The sequence below is a fragment of the Sapajus apella genome, unplaced genomic scaffold (genome assembly GCF_009761245.1).
Source record: "Sapajus apella isolate SASKATOON/1434 unplaced genomic scaffold, GSC_monkey_1.0 scaffold170, whole genome shotgun sequence".
Lineage (NCBI taxonomy): Eukaryota > Metazoa > Chordata > Mammalia > Primates > Cebidae > Sapajus > Sapajus apella.
In genome coordinates, this window is record NW_022437110.1 from 419580 (window position 1) to 441093 (window position 21514).

At 54.5% G+C, this 21514-nt stretch overlaps 1 protein-coding gene and 1 long non-coding RNA gene across 7 annotated transcripts in view; both read right to left on the reverse strand.

Moving 5' to 3' along the window:
- The window catches only part of PACS2 (phosphofurin acidic cluster sorting protein 2), an 81572-nt gene that overhangs the window by 32684 nt on the left and 27374 nt on the right, over positions 1 to 21514 (reverse strand). For all 6 annotated transcript variants that reach the window (XM_032267612.1, XM_032267609.1, XM_032267611.1 and 3 more), the window contains exons 2-4: positions 11156 to 11243; positions 7502 to 7591; positions 4936 to 5061 (exon numbers count right to left, since the gene is read on the reverse strand). In XM_032267612.1, coding sequence (XP_032123503.1) covers positions 4936 to 5061; positions 7502 to 7591; positions 11156 to 11243 — 304 coding nt within the window. The remainder of the gene's footprint in view (positions 1 to 4935; positions 5062 to 7501; positions 7592 to 11155; positions 11244 to 21514) is intronic.
- LOC116542617 lies at positions 3649 to 4929 on the reverse strand. The gene is made up of 2 exons (XR_004265290.1): positions 4574 to 4929; positions 3649 to 4250 (listed from the first exon to the last, which is right to left on the reverse strand). It is a non-coding gene; the product is annotated as an uncharacterized LOC116542617 (long non-coding RNA).

Sequence of the window (21514 nt, forward strand, 5' to 3'; positions counted from 1 at the left end):
GTGTGTGTGTGTGTGTGTGTGTGTGTGTGTGTGTGTGTGTGTGTGTGTAAAACTATCTTGGTTTATAATCGGAGGAATGCCTAGAGTGGACACAGTACAGAACATGAATTAAGGAACAAGCAGCTTATAGTCGGAGGACTGTCTGGAGCAGACACAGTGCAGAGCATGATTTAAGGGAAAAACGGTGACACCAGGACAAGAATCCATGGCCCAGGTGGCAGCCTTCAGTATCGTAAAGATACCCACTGTATGGCAGGCTTGGGGCAAGAGCCACTCCTCCTGATAAAGGAGTTGTAGGACCTTGCTCCAGTTCTTGTGGAAGGCTGCCCTCAGACCTGCAATCCCAAGAGCCTCCAAGGGCTTAAAACCCCTCCGGTATAATCTCGCCTTGGTGACTGAACTTTATAAGCTCTTGTTACTGTGCTGCTCGAAAGGCATCTTCCTATAGAAATCACTAGAAGCTGCCAGCAGGTGGCGGTAACCCTGACAGCTCTGTCACTGCTACGTGACTTAAAGCATCATCCTATAAATCTTCTTAGAAGTTGTTTGCCCATAGACAGAAGTATTGCACACTGCACCCTCTTCACTGCGCACGGCCCACCTCCATGCCTCCGTGACCTAATGGGGGTGGACCCCTTACTGCACATGGCCCTTGCCTTCATGGGAAAACGCCCCTTGCTGCGCACCGTCCACCTCCTGGCCTAGGTGACCTAATGGGGGTGGACCCCTTGTTTTATTGCTCACGACCCTATCACTGTCCTTAAAGATGATTTCACTCACTGCCCTGCCCCCTAACCTGTACACAATAAATACTCATGCTTCTGAACATTCGGGGCCTCACCTGACTCCGCTTATAGGTGGCGTGGCCCCGAGCCCAGCTTCGTTTTCCTTGTACTTCTGTGTCCTGTCTCTTTATTTCTCAGATCCTGTGCCTCAGCACAGCATAAGGGACACCCCACGACCCTGTGGGGCCCTCAGCCCTCCACCAAGCAGGCCCTGAGGATGTGGCCGGTCACTCCTGATACTCTCAGCCAGAACTGCTGGTCAACCTGCAGATCCAAGCCGCCCCACACTGGCATCCAGCTCATGGCACCCATAGGGTCCAGCCCCTACTCTGGGCCACCCTGGAGTAAGGGCTGGAGAGGCTGGGCTCTGGGTCTCAGCTCACTGGGAACAAGCACCCAGTGGGGGCAGAGCTAGGGTGTGGCAGAGGCCCAGTCTGCTCCTAGCCCCTTCCACCCCCTGCGTGTGCACTCATTCGAAGGGAGGTAACCCCCGTGTCCCCACAGCCATCGCCTCCTACTCGCCCCGCAGCCCGAAGATCCTGGGCAGGTACCCCCCAATCCTCTCTCACCACACTCCCAGCCGTGGCCTCCAGCTCCACCCAGCGGCCCACACCACCCTGCACTGTGCCCTCCAGGACCCTTCTCTCCAGCTGAGCACTCCTCTCCAATGAACGGCACAGCTGCCTGACGCCCCACTCTCACAATAGTCCCCATGGTGACATCCGTGCCCGCACCCCCGCCTCAGGTGTGCAGCCTTGGAGCCAGCGAGTCCCCACAGCACAGCTGCCTGAGCCACCCAGCGAGAGCCCCTGCCCCTCCGCCTGTCCGTCTGTGCCCTCACTGTGTCCTGCCCCTGCGATCGCCCGTGCTCACTCTCGGCACACTGCAGTACCCACAGGTGGGGACCCCAAAGGTGGCAGGACACAGTGAGCACGTGAACAGCCTGGTGCTCGGAGACACAGGCAAGGGCCCAGCGAGATTCTGGGACCAGGTGCCTGTGGAAGGTGGAGGGATGCCCTGAGGGCCCAGAGGAGCCAGTGGAGGGAAGAGCAAGGGGCAGGCAGATGATCTCGGCTTTGGAAGCCATGGGTGCAGGGGGAGGGAGCCTTGGGGTGGGGGTGGGACTAAGTCAAGGGGCGGGGCCTTTCTTCCAAGAGCAAAGAACAGATGCTGGGTTTTCAGGCAGCAGGCAAGGTGGCTTCTGTACCCTGAGAGAAGGTCGCTCCAGCTTCTCCCCGGGATCAGCAGGGGAGCACCCACGGCTGGGGGGACAGGCGAGGGAGGGGCCTGGGAACAGAGGCCAGTGTCCAGGGCAAGGATGCCAAACACAGGAGCACCAGTGCTGACGGGTGAGAGGAGCAGCTGCGTGCTGAGGTGCAGGCAGGGCTGGCAGCCCAGGAACCGGGTGGAGAGGTGTGGGCAGAGCGGCGGGGGCGGGAGCTCACAGGGACTGGCGGGATCAGCAGGACATCGCCTGCACGGCTGATGGGAAATGAGCCCATGCCCCTGACAGTGCCTGGACCCCTCTGCTCCACAGGAAGCCTGTGGCGGCTCCCAGGAGGCTCTCACAGCATCACTGAGCCACCTGTTCACCTGTCCTCAGCCTGCAGGAGGGAGGCTGGGACAACAGGCAGCTCTAGGCCACCAGAGGAGTCCTCGGGCCCTGGGAAGTGTGGCCTGGAGGTCCACCCGTGCTGCCCGTGGTATGCGAAGAAATCTGGAAAACTGCAAGGCTTGTGAGGCGCTGTGGAGGCACGGAGAGGCGAGGTCTCGGGACCCCACTGCTGCTTTCTGTACCCTCCACGCTCCCATCTCCCTGGGCAGCAGGGAGGGGCTGAGCCCAGAGCGGTGCCTGGCACTTGTCCTGGGTGGGTAGGTGGGGGTGTATGAGGATCCGGGGGACCTAGGACTGGACCTGGCAGACAGGAGGCCAGAAGGCTCTAGAGGGTTGTGGGGGAACCCGCTACAGGTGGGCACCCCCAATGTCCTGGCCCTGCACCCCAGGAACAGGGGGACTCAGCAGGATGAAGAGGGGCTGGGGGGCTCTGGCAGCTCTGGCTCCCCATGAGGGGTTGCCCTGGCTGACCTTCCCCGGCCCCAGGCAGGCAGTGACACGGCCTCACATGCCCCAAGCACCACTCACGTCTGCAACCCCTACCCAAGCGCAGCCCCACACCAGGGAAATTTCCAAAGCGAGAGACAAACGGTCAGGGCCCTGGACTGCCCCTTCTCCCAGAGCCAATCTTGCAGCCCCAAAGCGTTCGTGAGAAAGTCCGAGGCCTCCGCCTGGGGTGTCTTCTCCTGTGCCCCCACGCCCACACAGCCTCCCTGGAGCGCTGGGTCCTCTGGGACAGGGGGGCTGCTGCTTGACTGTTTCTTTTCCTTTTGAGGTGCTTCCCCTTCTTTCTCCTCCAGGGAACTTCACCCTCAAGCCACCCCTTCTGACCTCTGGGTGCTGCTCCCACCCTGCTCGGGTATCTGCAGCAGCCCCTGCTCAGAGCTCAGGCCTGTCCTGCTCCTGCTCAGCCAGTCCCAGGCCAGAGCACGTGCTGAGCAGGACACGGACCCGTCATGGAGGCACCAGCGGTGCGGGGATGGCAGCGACACTTCCTGGGAAGGGCTCCAGAGTAGCCCGACAAAACCCAGCCTCCACTGAAGGACAGGGCAGGCTGGTGAGAGGGGAGCTTGCGGTGCTGCGGGCACACAGGGAGCCATGCTGGGCGGGAGGGAGGGTCAGAGAGGAAGCACCACGACGGAGCCCAGCCGCCAAGCCCCTCACTGTGCGTGGGTGAGACCCCGCAAGCGCCAGGCGAGGGTCTGAAGCCTCAGCCTGCTCCCACATAAATAATGAAATAGAAAAGAGTTAGATAATCACATAATTATTCATAAGCAATCACAGATAGAGATACCTAGATATATATATGCAGTATAACCTTTTAATTCTGCTAACGAGTCTCGGGTTGCGAAGTGTGAACCAAGGTGCCACTGTGAAAGAAGTGACCCTAAGGCAAGATGCTCTCAGCCCTCTGTCAAGCCTGCGTAAGTGCTGCTGGAGGGCGCCAAGGCTGTGAGGCAGCGCCAGCATTGGGAAAGTGCCCGCTGATTAGCCAGCTAGGGAAGGAGATGTCCAAGATGTCTCCTTCCTCGGAGGACTTAGGAGAAAACTCCACTCCCCCAGCTCTTGTGGTGGGCCTGGTGGCTGTCAGGGAGGCCGGCAGACATCTGGGGGCTTAACTGTCTCTATGTGGTGCTGTGCTTCAGCGGTCACATTCCATGTCCACCCTCATGTTCTGCTTCTTACCTGTTTCCTCTTTTTCTCAGAAGATAGAATCAGTAAGAGTAACACGCATCTCAATGTATTTGTTCTTTCTTGACAAGTAAGGAAAAAGGGCTGACGCATTAGGTTTTCTCCTCACCTTGACGACTTGAAAGTCCTGGGCCTCTTTCTCTAAGACACGTGATTTACTTTTTTTTTTTTTTTTTTTTTTTTTTTTTGAGACGCAGTTTCCCTCTTGTCACCCAGGCTGGAGTGCAATGGCGCGATCTCGGCTCACCGCAGCCTCCGCCTCCCGGGTTCAGGCAATTCTCCTGCCTCAGCCTCCTGAGTCACTGGGATTACAGGCATGCACCACCATGCCCAGCTAATTTTTTTTTTCGTACTTTTAGTAGAGACGGGGTTTCACCATGTTGACCAGGATGGTCTCGATCTCTTGACCTCGTGATCCACCCGCCTCGGCCTCCCACAGTGCTGGGATTACAGGCTTGAGCCACCGCGCCCGGCCTGACACGTGATTTACTTGATGCTGTCACTGACCCCCAATGCCTTGCCCTACCTGCCCTGCCCCCTGCGTTGCACTCAGTAAAAGTCAGGGTGTCCAGGTGCTCAGGCCACTGCTGGCCTCTGCGTGTACTGCTTGGCGGTGGACCCCTGGGGCCAGACTTCTCTTTCTCTATCTTGGTATCATGTGTCCACAGTTTTATTTTCACAGTTTCTTGTCTCTGCACCAGTAGAGAGGGGCTCACGGGACCCTGCAGGGCTGGACCCTACAATCATTCTCATCAGATCCCAGACATTTGGACCCGGGAGAGAAACCCCCACCGTGCGGATGCTGTGGCGCCCAACGCAGGCCACACCGGCCAGAGCACTCACCTCAGCCATGCTGATGGAGCCCGCAGCCAGCGTCTTGTAGCCCAGGATGGTTCTGTTCTTGTAGCGCTTTCTGCGCTGCAGCATGATCTGAAGCTTGTTGCCTTCTCTCTTCAAGAAGTGAGGATACTGTAGGCACAAGTGCGAGCTGTGGCTGAGGGTGCACCTGGCCCAGGCAGCACCATGCCCTCTGACGGCCCAGCCACCCTGCAGCCAGGTCAACCTGCTGCCCGCAGTCAGGAGGGCACCCACAGACAGCCCCTGAGGTCATTCCAGGGCCCACCGGTCCCCAGGGCCCTTCCTCTACCCAATACAACCAAGAGTGAGCCAGTCACTAGGGCTCAGGCCCCAAGAGCCCCGCTCCAAGCAAACAGCCTCAGTAGGCAGACGAGGACTATGTGCCTGGATGTCTGGGATGGCCGGGTACACCTGTGGACGCTCAGGAACAGCGCAGTGGTGGCAGCTCATCCGCCTGAGGAGATCAGCGAGGCATGACCTTAGGACGGTCTGCCTTGGGGAGCACGGGGCACACAGGGCGGGCAGGGCTCCCCCTCCAATAGGATGCTCTCCCTCAAGGGGCACAGGGGCACACAGGGCAGGCAGGGCTCCCCCTCCGATAGGACACTCTCCGGAGAGGGGTATGGGGCACACAGGGCAGGCAGGGCTCCCCCTCCGATAGGACACTCTCCGGAGAGGGGTATGGGGCACACAGGGCAGGCAGGGCTCCCCCTCCGAGGCCTCAGTGTACCCACCTCTCCTGCACGTCTCACCACAGGGCCCTGGTCCAGCAGGGCTCCAGCAGTGGGCATGGCGCAATGTTCACAAGTCTCTCTTAGAGTTCACAAGTAAAAATCAGTTTAAATACTTGCGGGAAGATGCACTGTTCACCACCTTAACTGTGGTGGCGCTGACATGCCCGTGCACACCTGCGAAAACCCACTGAACCACCCACTTAAAAAAGGAGCCCTGGGTCCGGGCGTGGTGGCTCACATCTGTAATCCTAGCACTTTGGGAGGCCTAGGAAGGTGGACCACGAGGTTAGGAGATCAAGACCAGCCTGGCCAATATGGTGAAACCCCCTCTCTATTAAAAATACAAAAATTAGCTGGGCATGGTGGCGAGCGCCTGTAGTCCCAGCTACTCGGGAGGCTGAGGCAGAAGAATCTCTTGAACCCAGGGGGCGGAGGTTGCAGTGAGCCAAAATTGCCAATATTGTGCCACTGCACTCCAGCCTAAGTAACAGAGCAAGACTCTGTCTCACCAAAAAAAAAAAAAAGGAGCCCTGGCTGCTGGGCACGGGGTGGCTCACTCCTGTATTTGGGAGGCTGAGGCCGGTAGATCACCTTAGGTCAGGAGTTCAAGACCAGCCTGGCCAACATGGCGAAACTCTATTTCTGCAAAAATTAGCTGGGCATGGTGGCAGGTACCCGTAATCCCAGCTGCTCGGGAAGCTGAGGCAGGAGAATTGCTTGAATCCGAGAGGTGGAGGTTGCAATGAGCCAAGATTGCACCACTGCACTCCAGCCTGGGCAACAAAGTGAGACTCCGTCTCAAAAAAAAAAAAAAAACCAAAAAAACCCACCCAAAGCACTGTGTACTATCCTTCCATAAACCTGACTCCTCAAGACAGAAAAACTCACTCCAAAATCCAGAAACTGTTCTGGTGACGTCCGCCAGGACACCCCAGTTCCTATGTAACCAGCTGGGAGTCTCAGAACCAGAGCCACGCCCAACAGGTCGCCACAGACCTCATGGAGCCCCAGCCCGGCTCACACACTTACACTGAGAAGAAGGCTTCTAATGAGCTCGGAATGAGCGGACATGCAGAGCTATTCATCTTAAACCAAGTGTATGAAGCCAGAGAAAATACCCTGCAAAATCTACACAACACCAACCTCATCACAATGAATCAGAAAAAAAACAAAGGTAGGGCGTGCGGCCATCTGGGTGGGCCCTCCAGCCAATACCTGGACAGTCCAGGTGAGGCCTCTCTGCTCCACTCCAGGGCAGGCCTCGGAGGTGCCCAGAGTGGGCGGCACTGCATGGACAGGCCGTGTGAGCTGCAGGCGCAGCCAGAGACTCCAGGCTCTGAACTTACAATACCAAGGCTGCATATATTTTCCCGTCTTTTTAAATAGAAGAGCAAAATAGTCTTGACTTGATAAGTGGTTTTTTTGCCCCCATTATTACATTCTCTCTCTCTTTTTTTTTGAGACGGAATCTTACTCTGTCGCCCAGGCTGGAGTGCAGTGTTGAGGGGTGCCCATCACCCCAGGGGACACTGATAAAGGTCCATCACCCCAGGGAACAGTGATGGGGGATACCTGTCACCCGAGGGGACACTGATGGGGGTACCCATCACCCCAGGGGACAGTGATGAGGGGTGCCCATCATCCTAGGGGACACTGATGAGAGGTTCCCATTGCCCCAGGGGACAGTGATAGGGTTACCCATCACCCAAGGAGCCACGGATGAGGGGTGCCCATCACCCCAGGGAACAGTGATGGGGAGTGCTCATCTCCCTGGGGGCCACGGAAGAGGGCGTGGTCCAAACTGGGGAAAAACTCACCTGCAGGGAGAAGGTCAGGGCCAGGTCTGTCTCCACTTGTCCACTGGGGGGCAGCACAATCTCATGGGACCGCAGGATCCGTTTGGAGCCCTGTGATTAAGCAAGACCTGTTCTAGTTGAAAGGACTTCATCTCAGAGGGAAACTTCGGGGATAATCCTCAGAGGTGCCCTGGCTTCATCCCAAGAACCTTATAAACATTGAGACCCCTCAGCCCACAGGTTCCACCTCCAGGAATCTGCCCCAGGACCTGAGAGAGAAGCCAGGAGTGGTGCCTGCTGAGGTTAACCGATCACAAAACAGGTTCCATGTCCAGATGCAGCGGCACCTGACCGCGCTGCCCAGGTGCGTCTGGAAGAACAAATCTGGGAGGCACCAAGCCTCTTCTGGTTTTGGCTTTGAGGGACAGGTCTTGCTGTGTTGCTCAGGCTGGACTTGAGCTCCTGGGCTCAAGCAATCCTCCTGCCCCAGCCTCTCAAGTAGCTCAGCCTACAGGCAGGTGCCTCCATGCTTGGCTTAAAACCATTATTATTATTATTTTTTGAGACAGGGTCTCTCTCTGTCACCCAGGCTGTAGGGCAGCAGCACGATCTCAGCTCACTGCAGCCTTGACCTCCCAGGCTCCGGCAATCGCCAGCCTCAGCCTCCCTAGTATCTGGGAATACAGGCATGTACCACCACAAAAAAATACAATAATTTTTGTATTTTTTTTTTCAGATGGAGTTTTGCTCTTGTTGCCCGGACTGGAGTGCAGTGGAGTGATCTCGGCTCACAGCAATCTCTGCCTCCCAGGTTCAAGCGATTCTCCTGCCTCAGCCTCCCGAGTAGTTGGGATTACAGGCATGCGCCACCATGCCCAGCTAATTTATTTGTATTTTTAGTAGAGATGGGTTCTCCATGTTGGTCAGGCCGGTCATGAACTCCTGACCTCAGTTGATCCACCCGCCTCGGCCTCCCAAAGTGCTATGTATTTTGTTAAATACACAGACAGGGATTAGTTATGATGTCCAGGCTGGTCTCCAGCTCAAGCAATCCACCCTCCTTAGCCTCCCAAAGTGCTGGGATCACAGGCTGGAGCCACTGCGACTGGCCTAAAGCATTTTCTAAAAAGAACAATGAGCAGGGCTGACTGGTCCTCTCAGAAAATAAAATATACAGAGACAACACTTAAAGAGGCAAGGAGGAGGGGCCTTGGTGCAGACGCAGGAAACGCATGGCCACCTGAAAACACGCTGAGGTCATACCCAGTGAGCTTCAGGCCAGCAGGAGGCATCTGCACACACCTGTGCTAAATGGGTATTGGGTCATTTTCATGAAAGACAACAGGACCCCAACCACAAACTTTATATCCAAGTAGATTCCTAATGGATGGAACGTGCTTATCATAGTGCTGTTTTAAAAGAGGCCATCCCAACAAGGATGAGCCCGCAGACACTGTGGGGCTGCAGGCACGAGCTCCCAGCGGTCAGCGTGCAGGACACAACGGATGAGGGTGCCAGGCAGCTGGCAGGCGGGCGGGGGGGCCAGCCCAGGTTTGGGTGGAGTAGCAGGGCCTCAGGACAGGTGTGCGTGGCCTGCTTGCCACATTCGGGCTCCAGGAGGCACCCGTGGTGGGCTCTGGTCCCGCCCTTGAGCTGGGACCTCGGGTGCTCTCCTCGGCCAGCCCTCCTGTCCCCTCTCCTCTCCCTGGGTGCCCCTGCATTGTGGTCTGGGCTCTCCCTGCTCATCCCCCCTTAACCCTTCAGAGACGTTTCCCTGCAAATGTGTTCTGCGTCAAGCCCCTCTCAGCATCCCCCTAGAGGACCTCCAGGGACCCAGCTATGATAGAAAAAGACCAGCGTGTGCCACAAGCCGGGGAGGCAAAGGTGCATGCCAGAGAAGGCTGAGTGCACGTAGGGCTACGGGGGCCGGTGGGGCTGTGGCAGCGGGCTGGCTGCTTCCCCACAGGGGACCTGGGCAGAGAGGACAGCCCAAGAGAGAAGAGGTGAGGAGCTGGGGGTGAGCAAGGGAGGCCAAGGGCCACATGGGTGCTGAGCTGGGATGGGCAGGGTGGGCACAGGCAGCAAGCCCACAGGATACAGAGGGGCTGGAGAGGTGGGGCTCTGAGGGCCCTGGGCCAAGCTCTCAGTCAGGACGCAGCCTGGGGCAGGACCAGAGACAGGCCGAGGGAGAAAGGGGGCCAAGGAACAGGGTCGCTGTGAGGTGGGGGTCCCATGCCAGGGGTTAGAGGTCAACAGCACCAGACTCAGAAGCCAGTGAGAGGTCGGCTCTTGCCTTCATGCATTGCTCTGAAGACCCGGTGAGAATGCTGACCACCCTGCCACTCCACTGCAAGCCATGAGGCCCAGACACAACCTCACAGCCTGGTGGCAACAGCCCACAGACAGCTCCTCGTGCCCCAGGGATGACCCCCAGCCAGACTGCAGCAGCTCCTCGGCACCCTGGGCACAGGCAGCCGGGTAGGAAGACGCTTCCATCACGCCACCAGCCACACCCTCCTGGAAGGCCCCACCACCCGGGAACCTGGCCACCAGCATGCGCCACACATGCGGGCTGCTGCTAACCCGTGAGCATCTTCAGTGAGGAAAAGGGTTTCTCCAGACGTTTATTTAAGACGTAGTAAGTTTCACACAGCAGGAGCCGCCTGGGAAGGATGACATGCCTCGGGACTTCTCACACTCCAGACCCGCTGCTGGCCAGTGACCTCAGCCATGCTGGCCGGGGCTCAGGGGCTGCTCCGCAGGTCCGAGGGGCCTGGAGACCCCGCGTCAGAGCCACAGTGGTGTCAGGAATCCAGCCAGCTCCAGGGACCTATGCAGGGCCTTGGACGTGGGCTCCATGAGCAGGGCCCCGTCCTCAAGGGGCTGATGGGGTGGGGTCAGGAGCACGACAGCCACTGAGACCCACCCTGTCATGCTGGACAGCCACACAGAAGGGCACTCCTGTAAGCCGAGGACACGGGTGAGAACTACCCATGACTGGTGCCAGCCAGGGACAGGCCGCTGTAGTTGGCCCCACACAGACCACACACCTGGAACCTCACCGCCCTGACAGCTGGCGGGGACACCCCCTGGCTGGGCCACTGGGAGAAGGTAATGCCACAAGGGTCGTGGCAGCTCTACCGCATGGAGGGGGCGGGGCCTGGGCCAGGTGTGTGGAAGACGCCGGCACAGCCCCTCTGGAACGGCCATGTGTTCAAAGCCTTCGAGAGGTCACAGGCCCCACTGGAGTCAGAAAGAGGCCCTGGCACCAGGGGCTGGGAGTTCTGGCTGGGTCCTTGCCCCCCGGAGCGTCGGCTCTTCTCTCCCACCAATGCCCTCCATCCATAGAAAGCCGGCAGGAAGTGGGCACTGAGTGCAGCAGGGAAGCCCTGGCTCCAGGCGCTCAGGGCCCATCCATCAGTGAGGTGGCCCGAGAGCACCTCTGCCCCGGGAAGGCCCTGTGCACCTGACCTCCACATCCCAGAAGGCCAGGACAGGACCGCTCCCAGGAGCACCACAGTCCCATCATTCCCGCCACCCCTCAGCTCCCGGAGATGGCACGGGCTACCTGCTGTTTTGGCGCAAGGCCTCACGCTGGTGCACTGGCTGACCCGTCTCCCAGGCATGTGGAAAGCCGATGGCGCCCAGCCACGGCCAGGGCACCAGGGGCCTCACCTGTATCTTGACGGCGATCACCACGGAGATCAGCTCCTTCTCCAGCTCCTTGAAGACGACCAGCTTCTTCAGAGTCAGGCTGCACAACCTGCAAAGCAAGGCACAGCTCAGCCTCGGGGCTCCGCCCCTCATCACAACGTGGCCTGTGTGTTTCTGCACAGCGTCACCCCAGGAGCCCGGTGGTCCCTGCCTGTGGTGAGCGCCCGCCCCTCAGCATCCTGTGGCTGCCAGGTCAGTGGCCCCATCTCCTGAAGGCCCTGAGGACAAGCCTCCCTGCCCTGGAACTGAGTGGGTTGTGTGACAGGCCGGCAGGGGGAGACAACGGAAGATCTGAGAGTCCTGAGCCAGCTCCCAGCTGCGAGAGCACAGGCCTCCCTCCCCATGGCCCCACCCAGCCCAGCCTCCCGATCCTGCCCACCCCAGGCCCCCGGCCCGTGGCTGGCACATACTTTCCCCCAACCTTCTTTCTGCTTGTTTCACCTCTGTCATTTTGTCCTGAGGCCACAGGAGTCCTAGAGACGCCAGGGACGGTCTGAATGACATGCCCACAGTGTCCAGGGCTCTGTCCCTGAGGAGCGGTGCGGTTGCAGGCCCCTCCACTCTGCCCCGAGTGAACGAGCATCTCTCTGGGGGGACTGGCCGTACACACGCCAGGGCCCAACTCCATCCCGTGAAGATGCCCACACCGCCTGCCCATGCCTGAAGGTGTGTGGGCAACAGCTGCGCCAGCAAGCGTTCCAGAAACTCTGGCACAGCTCTCTTTGAAGCTTGGCTCATTTTTCTTCTTGCTCAGGACAGCAGAGGGTGAAGGCACCACCATCCAGAAAGGGGATGGCACTGCCTGCCCCGCCCAGCTTCAGGCTCCAAGACCAGCGAGCTCTGAGTGGCTGTGCCTGTGCTGGGGATACTTTCCCTTGGGGAAGTCTGGACTTGCGGCACCCACCTCCTGGGCTGGTGCTTGGCCCTCAAAGTATGAACGTAAAACAGCAGAACAGCTACCAGCCACAGCCAGGCCACGAATGCAGCCACCACAGGTGCCTAGGCCCTTCCCCACACATCCCTGCACCTGATGGACACAGCCCAGGGATGACTGCCTGGGCGGCCCCAGGACGTCACAGGGCTTCCTCAGCACCTGTCAGCCCACGCGTAAAATGGAGGCCATGGAGACCCCACGCCCATCCCGGCTGCTTCAGTGATGATGGTGACATCGTTTACACTCCACTGAGCTCAGAGAAGCCAAGGACAGACGCGAGAGTTCCCTGGGTAGAAGGTGCCTGACTTGACATCGGGGTAGCGGGTGGGAGGTACATGGAGAACGGGGGACGGCGGGCAGAGGGGGAGCCGTGCGGGCGGGGGAGCCACATGGACGGGGTGGGGGAGCCATACAGGTAATGGGGTGCGGTGGGGAGCTGTGTGGACAGGGGTGCAGGAACCATGTGGGCGGGGCCCTGGGGTGCTCTCCGCAGACAGAGCTGCAGGCTTGAGCAGCACCTGACAGCCGCCAAAGCCACCAGCTGGGCTGTGTGAGTGTGCATGGGACCAAGTTATACACAGGGCGGCCTGTTCCAAACAAGATGGGATCGATGCAGCTCATGAAGCAGCACCGGACTAACCCAGAAATGAGTCTGCTTTCCAGAACTGGAAGACGGGCCTACCCAGGTCAGATGCTTTATTTTTCTGAGTTCCAAGTTCGATGTTTTTAAGTCCAGGTTTTTAGGCAAACAGGCATGGAGCTTAAACAGTGAGCATGAAAAGCCTGTCTAATACAGATGTCTCCATTAGAGGCCCTCAAGTCGTTCTCCCAGCTGCAGTCTGCCCGTCCACTGTCGCCCGCCAGTGTCTGTAGCACAAGGTGCACTCTGAGGCTACCAGGGAGCTTTAAAGTCATTCTCACCCTCAGTTTATCACGAAACAAGTCAGGCATCAAGTTGGAGCCTGCTAGGACTTGGCAGGAGCACCGAAGGCCGTAGGCCATGCCTGAAGGGGTGCTCCTCCATCGGGGACCCTGGCCCCGGCTCCACCTGCTCCCCCGGGGCTGCACCGATTCTAAAGGCTCTCTCTTACAGAACAAAATGCAAGAGGAAACAAGGCAGGAGAGAGACTGAGAGAGAGGTGACATGAACCAAGACAGACCATATGCTGGGTCACACCACAAATCCTTCACAAACACAAAAGAACTGACATCATATAGTACGTTCTCTGACCAAAATGGAGTCAGACGAGCAATCTATCACAGAAGATGGCTGGAAAATCCACAACTGCTTGGAGAACTAAAAAACATGTTCCTCAATAACCTATGCATCGAAGGACTTCTCTAAGGAAATCAGAGAACACGCTGGATGTCATGGAGATGACACAGCACGTCAAATCTGCTAGGTGCAGCTAAGCAGGGCTGGAATGATTACGGACAGCACTGAGTGCTTATGTCAGAAAACAAAAGAGATTCAAATACACAACCTAAGATTCCATCTTCCTTGAGACAGAGTCTTGCTCTGTCACCCAGGCTGTAGTGCAGCAGCAAGATCTCAGCTCACTGCAACCTCCACCTCCCAGGATCAGCCTCCCAAGCAGCTGGGATTACAGGTTCGCATCACCGTGTCTGGCTACTTCTTTACATTTTTGGTAGAGATGGGGTTTCACCACGTTGGCCAGGCTGGTCTCAAACTCCGGACCTCAGGTGATCTGCTCACCTCGGCCTCTCAAAGTGCTAGGATTTCTGGGTCACTGCGCCTGGCCCTAAGGTTTCATCTTAAGAAACTAGAAGAGCATATTAAACCCACGTAAGCAAAAGGAAGGAAATTATAACAACAAAGAGGAACAACTACACTGAAAAGAGATAAACAATAAATAAAACCAAATGCTAGTTCTTTTGGGAAGATCAGTAAAATTCATAAAACCTCTACCCAAACAAGGAAAAAAGTAGACAAAAGTTGCCATTATCAGAAGTAAAAGAAGGAAAGAACTATAGACCTCACAGACTACTGAGAAATACTATAAACAACTTCATGCACAAAAATTTGACTCAACAAAAGGTACCAATTTTCATTTTCCTTGAAAGCCACAAACTACTAAAACTCATCATGATGATTATAGATAGCTGGTATAGTCCTATACTTATTAAATAAATTGAATTAATAGTTAAAAATTTTCTGGGTTGGGCACTGTGGCTCACGGCTATATTCATAGCACTTGGGAGGCTGAGGTGGTGGATCACTTGAGGTTGGGAGTTCAAGACCAGCCTGGCCAATATGGTGAAACCCTGTCTCTACCAAAAATACAAAATTAGCTGGGCATGGTGGTACATGCCTGTAGCTCCAGCTACTTGAGAGGCTGAGGCAAGAGAATCACTTGAACCGGGGAGGCGGAGGTTGTAGTGAGCCAAAATCGTACTACTGCACTCCAGCCTGGCAACTGAGTAAGACTTTGTCTCAATAAATAAACAAAATCTTAAAAAAAAAAAAAAACTTCCAGGCAAATTCAAGCATATATTAAAAGTAGAGGCAGGGCAGGGTGGCTCACACCTGTAATCCAACACTTTGGGTAACTGAGGTGGGTGGATCACTTTAGCCCAGGAGTCTGAGAGCAGCCTGGGTACACAGGGAGACCCTGTCTCCATGAAAAATATGAAAAGTAGCCAAGTATGGCGGCATGCACCTGTAGTCCCAGCTACATGTTGGTCAGGCTGGTCTCAAACTCCTGGCCTCAAGTGATCCACTCACCTCGGCCTCCCAAAGTGCTGTGATTACAGGCGTGAGCCACCACACCCAGCCACAGATCACGTATTTGACAAAGGTTTTATTCAGAACATTTAAATACATGAACTCTTAGAACTCAACAATATGAAAACAACCTAGTAAAAAGTGAGAAAATTAGCTGGGCATGGTGGTGTGCGCCTGTAATCCCAGCTACTCGGGAGGCTGAGGCAGGGGAGTTGCTTGAACCAGGGAGGTAGAGGTTGCAGTGCGCTGAGAACGCGCCATTGTACTCCAGCCTGGGTGACAGAGTGAGCCTCTAACTCAAAAAAAAAAAAAAAAAGGTGGGGGGGAGCAAAATATTTGAACAGACATTTCACCAAAGAAGATACACTGATAGCATATAAGCACATGAAAAGATGCTCAAAATTATTAGAGAAATGCAAATTAAAACCAAACGAGATACCAAGTATACATATTAGAATGGCTTAAAAAGTATGAAAGATGAAGAAAGCAAACACCAAGTGCTGGAGAGGAGCAGAGCAGCTGGGACTTCCACTCACTCTGAACGTGCAGAGCGCCACACACCAGAGTCACTGGAAAGCAGTTTGGCAGCTTCTTACAAAGTTAAACACACAGCACCCAGCAATCCTACCCCTTGGAATTGGTCCAAAGGAGATAAAAGCATGTGTCCATACAAAGATCTGTAACGCACACTCACAGCAGCTCTATTCAAAATTGCCACCCACTGGAAACCCAGCTGTCCTGGTGTTGAACTCCGGACCTCAGGTGATCTGCCCACCTCAGCCTCTCAAAGACAAGGACACTTGGGTACATGGTGCAATGGGATGTACTCAGCAACAGCAAGGAACGGATCCCTGACACGCAACAGCACGGATCGCAAAGGCATCATGCTGAGTGAGAGCTGTGTCAAGGGCACACACCATTTTTGTCCATTTCTGTGGCACTCTGGAAAAGGCAGAGCTGGAGGGACGAGGCCAGGTCAGAAGGGCAGGTGGCTACTGGAGACCGGGTGGCCGCTGGGGACTGTTTTTTTTGCAGACTGCCCAGTGTTCTGTGCCTGGTCGTGTGATGGACGCGGTTCTGTGGTGGACATTAAAGCTCAGAGATGCATATGCAGAGAGGTGCGAGGGGTGAACTTTTACCATACAACACTTTTTTTTTTTTTTGACAGTCTCACTCTGTCACCCAGGCTGGAGTGCAGTGGTGTGATCTCAGCTCACTGCAACCTCCGCCTCCTGGGTTCAAGCAATTCACCTGCCTCAGCCTCCGAGTAGCTTAGACTACAGGCATGTGCCACCACGCCCGGCTACTTTTTTGTATTTTTACTAGGTTTGGGGTTTCACCATATCAGCCAGGCTGGTTTTGAATATCTGACTTCAAGTGATCCGCCCAGCTCAGCCTCCCAAAGGGGTAGGATTACAGATGTGGGCCACTGCGCCTGGCCTACCAGATGATATTCCAAGTTTTTATTTTATGAAAGATGGGACGAGACACCTATCAACCAATTGCAAACAAGAAGCTCTACTCTGGCTGGGCACAGTCACATCTGCAATCACAGTACTTTGGGAGGCCAATGTGGGTGGATTGCTTGAAGCCAGTTTAGACCAGCCCGGCCAACATCACGAAAACCCATCTCTACCAAAAAATACAAAAATTAGCTGGGCGTGGTGGGGCACAACTGCAATGCCAGCTACTTGGGAGGCTGAGTGGGAGGATCACCTGAGCGCGCACACACACACACACACACACACAGCAGTTTGGATCCTGCTGTGGATGAACTAATTTAAAGAAACAAACAAATCCACGATAGGCATTTGGGGGAGGGGCAGGGTGTGCAAGACTCCCACTCTTTATCACTCAAGCTTTCACACTCTTGTTTCTGGAAGCCCATTCCTTACATCTGTCTGACTTGAGGCTGGGGGTGAGTCCAGTGCTCACCATCTATGCAGCACAGCCCAGTGCCCCCTCCCCCGAGATTCCTGTCACAGAACAGCAGGCTCTGGCTCCCCATTCCTAGAGAGGGGCTCGTCCCTGCGGTAGACAGAGCCTGCCCGAGGGGGACACGCTTGCCCCTCCCAGGCCTGTCTGCTGTCACCGCACACCCTACAGCCACAGTGCAAACACTGGAAGAATAAAAAGCTTCAGGTTGGGCGGCACGGCAAGACTGTCTCTAAAACATAAATCAACAAAATAAGGAATAAAACGAATCATTTGCATTCAGAAACTGTGCAGATAAAAAAGGAAGTTATTTGCTTATGATCCAAGGTTGTTTTGACAGCAAGGCCTAAAGGTTGCCTAGGCCAGGCGCACCTGAGAAAATCATGACAAAGACACCAGAAAACTTCTAGGAGATGACTCATCACCAACCTGCCGCCGTGTTCAGACGGGCACCTTGCAGCTGTAACAGATTCGGCAGCAACCAAAGAGAAGCAAAGCCTATTTTAAAATAACTCAATATAAAATAAAATCACAGTGACAGGCGAAACTCAAGGTTCACATCCAACCTCACCTGCCAAATGCCCGCAGTATTATCTCTTTCCTCTTTCCTTGTGTCTGCTGGAAAGAGGTGAATAAAAAAGCCAACTGGAATCCGAGTCCTGGAGAACAGCCTTCTGTTTTGTTTTCTGACAGAGAGAAGTGAGACGCATACGGGAAAAGTTCAGTGATACGCAAAAGCCCGCGGGCCTGCCAACAAGAATGAAGAAATGTTCTCCACACTTAGGATTTGTTTAAAGAAATCAAGGGACCAGACCACAGAGGCGCGCCACGTGCTCTCCCTGTCAGCCCCGCTTCTTCCCCTCTGAAGGGCTGCTGAGACCACCAGCTGTCTCCCAGCTCCCTTCTCCAGCCCCCTATTGGTAGCAAGCCTCCCGGTGCTAGCTGGGTGACAGCTGCCCAGCCAGACGGGGCCCTGAGCAGAGGCAGCATGCTGACCCTAGGCCGCTGGCCTTGCCCACTCCCTTCACCCTGGCTGCAAGGGCAGATCCCAGGCAGCCACCATGGACCCAGACGCAGAAGCCAAGCCCAGAACAGGGGATGCCCCTGGCCGGCCCGGGACCACAGACACCTGTCCCACGTCACGGGTAGCAGGAAGCACCAGCTCAGTAAGCCCTCTATCCCTGGCTCTGGTACTGAAAAGTCAGCTGTGCTGTAGACCATGGATCCCCAAGCCCCGGGAAGGACTCCTGGCCTGTTAGGAACTGGCCCCACAGCAGAGGTGAGAGGTGAGCGGGGAGCAAAGAGCATTCTCGCCTGAGCTCCGCCTCCCATCAGATCAGCACGGTGTTCAAGCCTCATAGGGGAGACCTTTTTTAACTGTGCACGCAAGGGATCTAGGCTGCACGCTCCTTATGAGAATCCCACACCAGATGATCGGACGTGGGACAGTTTCATCTGGAAACCATTCCCGTCACCCAGTCTGTGGAAAACCTGTCTTCCACAAAACTGGTCCCTGGCGGCAAAAAGGTTGGGGACCACTGCTTTAACCCATCCCACTCCATTGTGCTCCTTCCTCTTTCTCACAATGAGATTATTCATCCATTTGGAGTTGTGTGTAGTATGAGTGATTCCTTTTTATTTCCAACATGAATGTTCAATTGTCACCAAACCATTTACCTACAGGCATATCCTGTCCTCACGGATGAACAGGGCTGTTTCGGAAGCATGCTGTGATCATGTGTCTCTGCTATTACATTCCATTAGTCAATGTTTATACATCTGTCAATTCCATACTATTTTAACTTGCATAGCTAATTTAAATAAATGTGTACCTGCTAAAGAAAATACCACTTCTTAGTTGGGCACAGTGGCTCACACCTGTAATCCCAGCACTTTGGGAGGCCAAGGCAGGCAGATCACCCGAGCCCAGGAGCTTCGAGACCAGCCTGGGCAACATGGTGAAACCACATCTCTACTAAAAATACAAAAATTAGCCAGGCTGGTGGCGCATGCTGGTAATCCCAACTACTCAGCGAGACTGAGACACAAGAATTGCTTGAACCCAGGAGGCAGAAGTTGCAGTGAACTGAGATGATACCACTGCACTCCAGCCTGGGTGACGGAGGGAGACTCCAACTAAAAAAAATACAAAGAGTAGTTGGGTGTGGTGGCACCTGCCTGTAGGCTCAGCCACTCAGTGGGCTGAGGCAGGATTGATCTCAAAAAACAAACAAACAAAGAAAGTACTCCACGTTAAGTACTGTCTGTGTCCCACACAACCCCCGAAAAGCCATGTTAAAATTTCAACCCCAATGTGTTGGTTTTAGAAGGTGGGGTCTTTTGGGAGTGATGAGGTCGCAAGGGCAGAGTCACGATGAGTGGGAAGAGTGCCCGTGTAAAAGAGGCCTCAGAGAGCTCTCCTGCTCCTTCCAGATGCCGAGAAGATGCTGTCCATGGACCAGAGGGCCAGCCCTCATCAGACACCCTTGATCTCAGGCTCCGCAGCCTCCAGAACCGTGAGAAACACCTGTCTGGAGCTCACGCTGCCGAGTTACAGCAGCAGGAACAGACCACAGTTCCCTCAACACACAGGCACTTTGTTTTTCTTTAAAGTTGCTTACCTATTTCATATAAATCTTAGAATCAACTTGCCAAGTTCAATTTAAAAACTCCTCTGTAGAATTTCATGAAATTGAATTGCATTTATGGAAAACTTCTTTGTGACCATTTTTTTTGAGACATAGTCTCACTCTGTCACCCAGGCTGGAGTGCAGTGGTATAATCTTGGCTCACTACAACCTCCACTTCCAGGGTTCAAGCAATTCTCCTGCCTCAGCCTCCCGAGTAGCTGGGACTACAGGTGCGAGCCACCACACCTGGCTAATTTTTGTATTTTTAGTAGAGATGGGGTTTCACCATGCTGGCCAGGATGGTCTCAAACTCCCGACCTCGTGATTCGCTCGCCGTGGCCTCAGGAAGTGCTGAGATTACAGGCATGAGCCACCGCACCTGGAAACAATGAGTCTTTACATGTCTTAATTCAAGGGTTTTTAATGTTCTTGAATATAGTTAGATGTTTCTAGTGTAAGTCTTTAATACTCTGTGTTCTGACTGCAAAGGAAAAGTTCTTGAAGAAAAAAAAATTTTTAAAGAAAAAAAAAAGGAGCCAGGAGCAGTGGCTCATGCCTGTAATCCAAGCTCTTTGGAAGGCTGAGGCAGGTGGATCACCTGAAGTCGAGAGTTCAAGACCAGCCTGGCCAACATGGTGAAACCCCATCGCTACTAAAAATAAGAAATTAGCAGGGCATGGTGGTGATACCTGTAACCCCAGGGAGGCTGAGGCACGAGCACTGCTTGAACCCAGGAGGCAGAGGTTGCAGTGAGCTGAGATCACACCACTGCCCTGTAGCCTGGGCAACAGGGCGAAACTCAGTCTCAAAAAAAAAAAAAAAGAGGGAAAAAAATCTTTGATTTCTTTCTATAGAGCTACTAGCTGCCTTATGAACAGTATTTTCTTTTCAAATTGATTACTGCAGGTCTTTTAACAGTACTGATTCTACGTGTTGATCTTGTATCAGTCAGTTTTCTAGAACTCGTATTGGTTCTAATAAGTTGGAAACACTTTTATATTGTCCGTGTGAATGACAATGCCATCTGCAAATGGGAATTGGGTTTCCTTCAACTCAAACTTTCCAAGCCTGGTTGCACTGTCCAGCACATCAAGAATGATCTGAAGCAGTTGCCTTTGCTCTTGACTTTGAAGGTCATACTTCTACTACTTTGCCATTAGGAATGATGTCTTGGGCAAAGGGGGGAAAATAGAAGCATGCTGTGTCTTCAGCACGTCTACACCAACGTCTCAGCAATGCTGTTCAGCAGGACTTTCTGCAGAGATGAAAATGCCCCACAGCTGCACTAATGTGCAGCCAGTAGCCGGCACTCGAAATGCTGCCAGCACTGCCACACAGGGGAACCACCAACATGAATTAATCGATGGCCACACACAGGCTGCCACGCTGGGTGCTACAGGTCTGCGGATTCAGAACAGGCACCCTGTAACACAATGAAGACCTTCCTATTTCTGTATTCTTAAAAATATGTCAAGTTTCTTCAAATTTGCTTTTTCTCAGTCTATTTTATTTATTTATTTATTTATTATTTTTTGAGATGGAGTCTCACTCTGTTGCCCAGGCTGGAGTGCAGTAGCACAATCTTGGCTCACTGCAACCTCTGCCTCTGAGGTTCAAGCTACTCTCCTGCCTCAGCCTCCGAAGTAGCTGGGACTACAGGTACACACCACCACCATGCCAGCTAATTTTTTTGTTGTTTTTTTGAGACAGAGTCTTACTCTGTCACCCAGGCTGGAGTACAGTGGCACGATCTCAGCTCACTGCAAACTCCACCTCCCAGGTTGAAGCGATTCTCCTGCCTCAGCCTCCTGAGTAGCTGGAATTACAGGTGCCCGCCACCATGCCTGACTAATTTTTGTATATTTAGTCGAGAGGGGGTTTCACCATGTTGGTCAGGCTGGTTTCAAACTCCTGACCCCATGATCTGCCCGCCTCGGCCTCCCAAAGTGCTGGGGTTACAAAAAGCCTGAGCCACCGTGACCGGTCTAATTTTTGTATTTTTAGTAAAGACTAGGTTTCACCATGTTGGCTGGGCTAGCCTCAAACTCCTGAACTCAGGTGATCCACCTGCCTCG